The sequence below is a fragment of the Mastomys coucha genome, unplaced genomic scaffold (assembly GCF_008632895.1).
Source record: "Mastomys coucha isolate ucsf_1 unplaced genomic scaffold, UCSF_Mcou_1 pScaffold14, whole genome shotgun sequence".
Classification (NCBI taxonomy): domain Eukaryota; kingdom Metazoa; phylum Chordata; class Mammalia; order Rodentia; family Muridae; genus Mastomys; species Mastomys coucha.
The window spans coordinates 15,845,219-15,854,950 of record NW_022196896.1 but is presented as its reverse complement, the minus strand read 5'-3'; the positions used below and the strand labels follow the sequence as shown (position 1 = coordinate 15,854,950).

The following is a 9,732-nucleotide window of genomic DNA, read 5'->3' as shown; positions in this document are numbered from 1 at the left end:
GCACTCACCTAGTGACCAAGGCAGTGTTTCTAATCAGGGACAGCAGTGAGGACTTGCAAAGCAGTCAGGATTCAGGACTCAAAGGACATGATTGGATAAATGTGGCCATCACCAGAGCTTCTAGTGAGCTAACACAGTCTTTAAATCAAACTCTGAGAAAATTGCTGCACACCTCTGCCCTCAGTGTACTTGCCTTTAAGAGCCTAATTCTCTACTTCTAAAAGGAGAGGAGGGAACATTCCTAGAATGTATATCTAATCTTCTTAAACATAGTGAACACAGTCACTGCTAACAATTTTGTTATTCTGATTATTGTCCGTACACTGTGATCAAATGACATTTTTCTTCTGTAAAATGGAGCCAATACTGACAGTACAAAGTTGTTGGAAGTACAAATGAGGGGGGCACTTAAGCACCTCTAAAAAAATAATTCCCCCTTTAGTGTTTGTTGAATGAATACTAAAGTGTATATGGCTCATAATGTTTTGAGCAAATTTCCTCTTACATCTCCATGGTAAAATCTGTCAAAATGATAAACAACAAAAGAATACTGATTCTAGTTCCCTGGTCCTTTGTGACAAGGAAATATATGTAAAGGTGTGTGTGTGTGTGTGTGTGTGTGTGTGTGTGTGTGTGTGTGCTGTAAGCTTTTTCTGGAAGGTTCTTGGAGTGAACATAAAAAACGCTTAGCATGATTAACAATGGTCTTAGAGACCAACGGGTTTTGCCTGTTCTCCATACAAGCCTGACTAACATTAATTCTGTGAATAATATAAGTCTTCTGTGACTTATCTTGTCAAGTCTCCTCAGAGGTTGTTTTCAAATTAAACTATTTCTTTGAAGGGTACTCTGAAGTAGCCAAGTAGTAGAACTCTCATTTGTATCTTTATTATTCTTAAAGATTGCACAAAATGGAAGCAAGGGCAAAGTACTATATCCACTGTACATCATTCATTATAAAACAACATAAACATTTGGACTCTACCAAATAGGATATTTTTTTAATTTATATATTGCGTGCTCTTATATTCATGCGTTATTTTACATTTATCATTATTCTCTCATAAATAATTGCAACTTGACCAATTTATACATCCACTACCACAATATCCTCAATGTGGCAAGGAGTGCTCTTTGACAGAACAGATAAGAAATGGAAACAGGTGTGTGGGTGTCACATCTACTGTTTTGCTTGCTATGCAGTGAAATACTTAACATAAAATTCACGCGGAACATCTTTTCAAAAGGCACGATTTCCTCCACAGAAAAGAACGTTTTAAAAATGTGTGGCAGTAAAAATCATCACCTTTGAGGGCACTGAGATATTTATTTTGACGCGATCCTGAACCTCAAGACCAGAATGCTTTCAGAATGAGAGGCTATGCCAGAGTCTAGGGCCCTGAAGGATGGAGACCCACAACCTATGGGCTGTTCATTGGCTGTGTCTCTTTTTCTTTAACCCATCCTTAAACTTTGCTCCACTAGAGAACTGGAGCGGCTCACTGTTCCTAATAAGACACCATCCCCCCAAATTACAACATCGACCGAGTCCTTCTTGTCACCACTTCACTCTGTCCCTGTCCCTGCTCCTTCCCTGGACGGCGCGTTAGGAATCGTGCTCGCCACGGCCCCCAGCCTCAGGGTCGCTCTGGTCGTCAGTGAAGCAGACGTCCACGTCACTGTCCTCGCTCTTGGGATCCCCAGGCTCCAGAGCATAGCCCGGCTCCGTGCCCGGGCGGTCGCCCGCCTTGGCGATCAGGCTCTGGCCTGGGTGGCGGGACTTGACGTGACGCTCCAGGTCTCGGCGGCGCACCAGCACCTTGCCGCAGAACTCGCAGCGGTAGGGCGTATTGCCCTCGGCGTGGAGTCGGATGTGCTTGTTGAGATTGCTGGGGTCGCCGAAGGGCCGCAGGCACACTTTGCACTTGAGCGGCTTGTAGCCGGTGTGCGTCCGCATGTGGATCTTGAGCCCGTACTTGCGCGAGTACAGCTTGCCACAGTAGAGGCACAAGTGGCCTGTCTTGGGCTTGCCTGCCGCGCTCCCGCCACCGCCGCCACCCCCGGGGCCTGACGCCGCCACTACGGCTGGAGGCAGCGTCCCCGAATCCAGGCGGCCGCGACCCTTCCCGACTGCCATCTCCGACAGCTGCTGCGTGTGCATGGCGATCTCGCGGTCGATGCTGGCCAGGGAGCCCAGCTCGGCCGGGCCGATCGCCGCCGCCGCCGCGGCCGCGGCTGCCGCAGCCGCCGCAGGGCCGCTCAAATAGGAGATGGACTCGGGATACTTGAGCAGCCCGCCCAAGTGCAGCTTCAGAGGGTAATAGGCGGCCGGAGGGCCGTAGAGCAGGTCTCCGCTGTACACCGTGAAGGCCGGCATGACGGCGGGCAGGGGGCTGCACTCGCCGCCCGGGTACGCCTTGAGGCTGCCGGCATCGAGGGGCGGCAGCGCACAGCGCTCCACAGGGAGCCCGGGCGCCGGGAGAGCCGCGTAGCGTGCGGCCGGCAGCGAGGCGGCGGCGGCGGCGGCGGGCGGGGCCCGCTCCACGTGTTTGAAGGCCGACGCCTCTTCCGGGTGGCCAGCGAGCAGGGGGAAGGCCCGCAGGGCCCCGGGACACGGCAGGCCGGCCGGCGGCGGCTCCCCCGCCAGCAGGCACTTGGGATGGTGGTGGTGGTGGTGGTGAGCGTGGTGGTGGTGGTGGTGGTGGCCCGCCGGGCTCTCCCCACTGCCGGGGCGCCCGCCGGGCCGGCCCCCGCCCAGCAGGCGGCCTAGCGCCAACCCCGGCCCCTTGCCGCCGCCCTCTTCCCGGTAGGGGTCGCTCTGCGCAGCCGCCCGGGCCAGGCCGGCGGGCTTGAAAGCGGAGCGCACGCCGGGGTAGAAGGGCAGACCTCCGCTGCCGCCCGAGGAGCCGCCTACGATCCCCAGGAAGTGGCCGTGCGCGCGGTCCGGCTGCTCCTTGCCCTTCTTGGGCGTCCCCCACTTGCCCAGCGGCGGGGAGGTGGCGAGGGGCGCCAGAGAAGCCTCCCGCTTGATGCTCTCCCGCGCCCCGCACGCCTGGGCGAGCTGAGCGGCCTGCGCTTGGGGCCTCAGAGCGGCTGCCTGGACGGGCGCCGTCAAGTCCGGGGCTGTGGGTTTGGGAGGGAGGCCGAGGCCTTCGGCCACCGGGGAAGCGCCGGGCCGGGCCGCGTGCTCCTGGGGCAGGAAGGCGCGGCCCCCGCCGCCGCTCAGCACACAGTGGAAACGCAGGTGTGCCTTGAGGCTGTTAGGGTAGCGGAAGGTCCTCCAGCAGTACCAGCAGATGTAGCGCTCCTCCCCTGCGCAAGAAAGGGGAGAGGAACAAGTGAGAAGCTAGGGAGCCAGAAGGAAAGCGCCGGCACAGCAGGCACAGCCCGGGTTTGACCTGCGTGGTGGCAGAAAGCGAGGGGCCAGGGTAAAGGATGAAAGGTCTTAAGGCCAAGAGATAAAGTTCAGTAATCCTATCAAGAACCTCCCAAAGCGAGTAAATGGCCAACCCTTGTCACCTCCACCCTCAAAGACCTACGAAGAGCAAACCAGGTGACCTGGACCTTTCCAATGAAGACTTCCCCAAGCCCTCACAGTAAATTTCCTTTGGAAGAGCCCTGCTCAGGAAGGCTAGCCGGGAAGAGCAGAGAGCAGCTGTTGCCTTAAATCAAGAGTTGAGGCTGTGCTGTGCCTGTGCCCATCTGTTGGCGTTTACAGAATAGGTGGCGTATGTCAAGGAGTTTGGATAAACTGAACAAAGGCCAATCTAATAGTCGTGAGCGCCTCATTACCAGACGAGACAATATCCTGTATGTATGGGCCATATGTAATCATTCCTTTTCATATAACAATGTCTTTTTGTGTCCTCTCTCCGCCCTTTTACCCCCCTCCCAGACTTAAACACTTGCTTGAGGTTTGCATGGAGCGTGACCAAATGAATCTCCACATAAGGATGATGGTTTGCTAGTCTTCAAAATTATTTGCACCCTTATTTCCTATTTTAACTTTATCTGATTGGACTGGAGGGGGGGAAATTACTACTTCCTGATATTCTGTAATGGATGCTGATGTACTGAGGATGGGGTAGCATTGGCTTATCTGTTGTTTTACCTGGTAGTTAATTAACTCCTAGATAGGTGCACAGATACAAACGTAGAAAACACTTAAGCAAGATATATTTCATTTAATAAATATTAAAAAATGAGAAAGCTCAGCTTTTTAAAGTGCAGAATTCTCTACCACAAGTTCTGTGCATGTATGCACTTGCAGAGCCAATTCTGTGCATCTCTTACATTATAATTGTTTTTGACTTGCTAGGGTCTGTAAACACAATCCAGAGACAGGTACATGAGATAGCTACTAATTGAGTGCTAAAAACTAATTTCTATTTACTAGTGTTCATACAATGCAGTTTTTAAAAGTGATTGATTGATAATACTAAAGATGTCTGTGAGAAAAGTTGATTGGGCCATGAGGAAATTCCAAAGTACATTGTAGATCTCTTTTTGTTTTTCTTTTTTTCTTTCTTTCTTTCCTCCCACCCCCAGAACTAACTCTGTAGACCAGGCTGGTCTCGAACTCAGAAATCCGCCTGCCTCTGCCTCCCAAGTGCTGGGATTAAAGTTGTGCGCCGCCACCACCGCCCAATCATTATAGATCTCTTAAGATTTACTAGAAACGCCCCGCATTTTCCCTCTTTAGGTGCACTCTGCTCACACTTCTAAAATATTGCTACAGAACCGGTCGTGGTGGCATATGCCTTTAATTCTAGCACTTGGGAAGCAAAGATAGGCAGATCTTTGTGGGTTCGGAGTTCGAGGTCAGTTTGATCTATATGGTGAGTTCCAGACCAGCCAGGGCTACATAGCAAGATTGTCTTAAAGGAGGGGAGGAGTTTATTCCACAAGAGGTCAAAGGAGATCTGAGAGAATGGGGAGACAAGGATTTACCTATAATAGTCTGTCCCTGTTGTTTATTGAAGACTTAGGCAAAAGATGTTTTACTAAAGCAACTCTTGGAAAGAGAAGTGACTCCTTAGTTTTCCTTGGGTGTCTGAAATTCAGAAGCTCTTTTGCAGCAGCTCTTCAAAAGAGTTTTCAGTTTGTTCCTGAATGACTCTGCCAATGCAAAGCCAAGTAAGCTTTGTTCTTAAAAATGAAGGGGCAGGGACTTAAACTTCCTTTGAAAGGGAAACTAACTTAAGTTAGCCAGTATTGTTAAAACAGGTGATATGCCTCCTTATCTTTTCCTCTTCTCAAAATGTAACAAAAATGTATCCATATGTGCCTCTGTGTGTGTGTTATTCCACACACTACTTTTCCAATTTAACTTCATCAACAGGTTTTGCAGACCCTAAGGTTCAACTCTTGCCAAGTGAGCCAAACACTCTTCATAAATGCCTTTGCTCCTTCCCCTCATGTAACTGTAAAGATTTTAGGCATGCCCAATCTAGAAATATGAGGTTCAAATTAGGGTATACCTTCCCTAACAGGAAAATGATAGGTTTTTTTATTGTCATTTGGCTTGTGACATTTATAAAATCAGTTGGCTGAAGTAGAATACATGATTAAACACGTTCTTTTCTGTTTAGTCATTCCTATGTAAAGTGTTCTGGGCTGGAGCAGATTGTTGTGGAGTTTCGAGTCTGAGAGTTCCCCTATGACACAGTAGTACTTATTGACAAAAGAATCTGAGAATGTGGTTCAAGGAACAAACTATATCAGTCTAATTCTTATAAATATTGGACATACCAGTCTATTTTAAAACAAACAGAATTGATTTGCAGAGGACAGTGACACTTTGAAGTGAAATGACTCATTGCTCTGAATAATGTGTCCCACTCATGAAGGGTTTGCTAATTACCACACTTTTATGAATATAGACCTGTTTCTAAATGGGTGCTGTGGCACAGCAGTTCCGGGGGAGATTGATTAAAATACTTTGGAACATTTTTTGTTGTCTATACATAAATAGCTTCTTTAGAGAAAAAAAAAAATGAACACGCTCAAACAATTGTCAAGGGGTTGGGGATAAGGACCAGGGGATGGATGCCTTGTGAGGAATGAGAGTGAAGTTTCAAGACCTTAAGTCTTTTAGCTCTTCCCAACCTCCTTCCCACAGAAGATATCCTTCAGTGCTGTGTGGAGGGGTGGAAAATGATTTTCCCTTTAGTTGCTGCACCTTAATTTGCATGGATTGGCTCTTAGCTTGAAAGGAATCAAATAAATCTGAGAAGAAACTGGGAGACATCCCAGATTCTGTTTAAGTAGATTTAGTAAGGGGAAATGAATAAATTCCATTTCAAGGAAGGATGTTAGTACCTGCCAAGGGACCAGCTGTAAGCACCATCATGCTTCTAAGTGCCAGCAAATACAATGTTCTCCTGAATAACTTACAAAGAGCACCCTTTTGCCTTTTAAAAAGCATTCTAGGTTTAAACTTTGGTCTCTAGAATTCAAAATGTAATCATTGTAGCTTTGATCTCCAGAATTAAAGATGTAATTGTTGTAATATATCAAGTCTCCTTTATTGTTTCTTAACTGAATGAATACTTGTCTTCAGAATGAAATAGGAAAGGAAGAACTCATGAAGTTCATAAGGAGTATTCCTCTGCTGTTAGGGACCAGGTTATTACTCACTTTTATTACCATTCACTATGGCTTTAGGTTAGCAGTTCCCTCTCTCCCTGTCAAGAGTGTGAATTCAGTTTCCACAAAGCTAAACAGAAAGATTCTTCAGGTCTGTGGTTACCTGCCACACAACCCAGAAGAAGAGCTGGACTCTACTCTAGCTCACCCTCCCTGTTGGGGAGACCTTCTCAGAGCAGTACCTTTCTCATCATGAGTAGGAGTTGCAGTTGTAGGGATGTCAAACCACTGAGCCAAGGAGTTGGAATACCACACAGTCAGCTCTTCCCCCGGCTGGACGTCTCGCAATGCACGATAGAAGATCTAGGATGCAAAATAAATAAATTTGTTTATATTTTATTTTTTAAAATGAGGTTTTGTGTTATTTCCTGGATGGTTGGGAATAAAGATTCAAAGGTTGGCATCGTGATCCTGGAGAAGCTACCGGATAGCTTGGAATCTCATCCTTGATCTTTTAAAACAAAACAAAGTATCTTTCTTACAGGGTCATTGGGATGTTTGAAGAGAGAATTCTTGCCTTTCAAAGTTCTTGGCTCATGAAAGGCTTGGCTGCCTTAGCCTTAGAAGATGGAACTGGAATGAATAATGTTGAGGGGCTCTGACAGTACCTGTCCTCCTGGTAAGTCCGCAATAGCTTCCAGAGTCTGTTCCTGGGGATTCCTGGCTGCCCGGATTAACCCTATCCACTCCAGAGGGGAGCCCCCTGACTCATCCACCAGCTCCCCTCTCACCATGCGCACCTGCAATACAAGCAATGGTCATTACCCAACGTGCCACAGCCAAGCTCGCAGCCCAGAGCAAAGTTTATCCTACAGCCTACAGAACTCAGGAAAGCGGTTTGACACAACCTCTAGGAGCTGCTGGGAAAATGATTCCTCAGGGCCCCAGCTTAGAGAGTGGAAAAATAAAGGAGTCTGGGTAGTAGACAGTATCAACACACACACACACACACACACACACACCTTGGAAACACCAGCTGGAAAAGTCATTCTCTCTGAACTCCTGGATGCATCTTATTGCAAAACTCACTACCTCTTCCCCAGGTGAGGTTCTGGGATCCATGACACTGAGATAGAAGTTGTTTCTAAGTTCAAGCACGTCCCCTGTTTCTCAGCCTCCCGATTCTCTAATACCGCACTAGGCACAAGTGAACTCAGCAGTGAGATACTCAGAACAAAGCGAGCACGGAGAAATTTTGCCTGCAGCTAGCAAGCCATTTAAAAGCAATTAAATTGCGTTTAAAAGAGAGAGGCGTGGTGAGCTTCAAAACCCGGTGTTGCCTGGGATGAGAGACAAGGGACTTTCTAGCAAGGGGAGAAAGACCCAGAGCCTGCTTCTCTACTCGAAAGATACTTTTTACAAGAAAGCTCTAGGAGGTTACTAAAATCAAGGCCTTTCCTTTTTAAACTAGCTTCCCTCTTCCTTCCCTGGTGGCTGTCTGCCAGTCCTTGGCTGCTAAGGCGCCCCGCCACCCTCTGTGGTCAAGAGTCTTCACTTTCCCTCTCTGGCCAGGGATCCTGACAGTGACTGTGTGTGTTGGGGTTGGGGGTGGGGAGGTGAGGTCGGAGTAGGAGAGTTGTACCTGGCACCTCTCGACTGGGATCTCTAAGAGTCAGCCGCAAGGTTTAACTAGGTGTCCTCTCGAGGGTGGGCTCCCTACCTCTCAATAGGCATCAAAATTAATCACCTGGCTCATCCCTTCTCCAGTTCCTAACCAAACCTACAACGCAACAGGGGTTGGGGGTGGGGATACATTCCAAGAACTAAGAGCCTCCCGAGGACTATCTCTTCGGCGAAATAGAATCAAATTGTTTAAAAACAAAAATGTAAGCCTCATATTAGTAAACAGAAGGGGAGAGAAGTCCTCTCCACCCGATGACTCCAGCGAAAAAGGTACCTTTGCAAGGAAGACAAGGACTCAGGTGAGAGTTAGGAGTCTCCGTCACCTTGTTGAGGACACCCCAGAGCGCTGAGGAAACGACCGGTTCCCAGAGGCTCCCCATACCTACAGACCCTGGCGTACTAAGGTCTGTTCCTGCTCAGCTCTGCCCTCCCTGCAGCCGGCCCCACGTCTTACTCAGTTATCAGACCTGCTAAGGAAAATCTGATAATCCTGCCCTGCAGATTTAGCAGGTATCCCTGTTCTCTGCTGCTCTTTTCTGGATCAGGGCAATAGGAGGTGAGAAGCAAGGGACGGAGATCCAGAATGGCCCAGTACCTTTTTCTTGGGCCCTGGTTCCCTGCGATCTGACAGGTACTTGCCCAGCTTGAAGGTGCCAGGCACCGGCCCAAGGCGCAGGCCAGCCGGGATGCAGCAGTCAGCGTTCACGCTGGTGGCCGAAGTGCGGGAAGTTCCGTGCATTGTTGCCACCGCCGCCAGGCAGACGCTGGGGCTCGCGGAGTCCTCCACTGGGCTCAAGTGACAGAACCAGGAGCAGCCGCATGCAGAGGAGGGATCCGCACCCCGACGTGCGTCTTCTGTCTGCCTAGTGACGCGGGCGGGCATGCACTGCGCCTTTTCAATCCGGGCGGGCGCCTTTTGGCACCGCGAGCGCAAGGGCGCGGAGTTTGGTGAGAGAGTTGCGCTGTGAAGCAGCTGCAGAGTCCCACCCGAGAGGGTCACATGGAGTGGTTCCCTCAGCCCCCTGCATAATCGAGGCCTCTGAATGGCTAGCACACAATGGTCCAGGCGACCTTCCCATTCCTAAAAATCCAATTTGTCAAGGGCGAAGAAAAGGCGCTGGTGAATCAAAGGTCCGGCGGGACCATTAATCCTCAGCATGGGGTATTGTCCCTGAGACAGTTACGATATTTTAAGTGACAAATCCACTGTATAATTTCTCCATAAATTTTACTTCCTTTTATTGTTCACCGACAAACCAGTTTTGGGAAATAAGTGACTACTTTAAGTCTACTTGGCTGATTCCTTTGAGCCTTGGTCTACTTCAAAGATTCTTAATTCTCTCCCCTCGGCTTTATTGTAAAGGAGATTAAACAAAGGGACGGGGGCTGTTTGGAGGACTTGTTAACTTCTATTGATTTCTGGCGTGTGCCATACAGAAATTAGGCAGGTACTTGATGGGA

The 9,732-nt window shown here is 49.0% G+C and overlaps 1 protein-coding gene across 1 annotated transcript; it reads right to left on the bottom strand.

Annotated features, from left to right (window-relative positions):
- Positions 1-866: 866 nt before the first annotated feature.
- Prdm13 (PR/SET domain 13) lies at positions 867-9,313 on the bottom strand. The gene is made up of 4 exons (XM_031368768.1): positions 8,867-9,313; positions 7,257-7,388; positions 6,831-6,951; positions 867-3,312 (listed from the first exon to the last, which is right to left on the bottom strand). Exons 1-4 carry the CDS (start codon positions 9,152-9,154, stop codon positions 1,607-1,609), a joined length of 2,247 nt encoding a protein of 748 aa, XP_031224628.1. The 5' UTR covers positions 9,155-9,313; the 3' UTR covers positions 867-1,606.
- Positions 9,314-9,732: the final 419 nt, after the last annotated feature.

Excerpts from the sequence above, each read along its gene's own strand:
- Prdm13 (XM_031368768.1), bottom strand. The coding sequence starts at position 9,154 with ATGCCCGCCCGCGTCACTAGGCAGACAGAAGACGCACGTCGGGGTGCG. Across the intron at positions 7,389-8,866 it reads AACCAGGGCCCAAGAAAAAG|GTGCGCATGGTGAGAGGGGA; the intron begins GTACTGGGCCAT and ends CTTGTATTGCAG. Across the intron at positions 6,952-7,256 it reads CGGACTTACCAGGAGGACAG|ATCTTCTATCGTGCATTGCG; the intron begins GTACTGTCAGAG and ends TTTGCATCCTAG.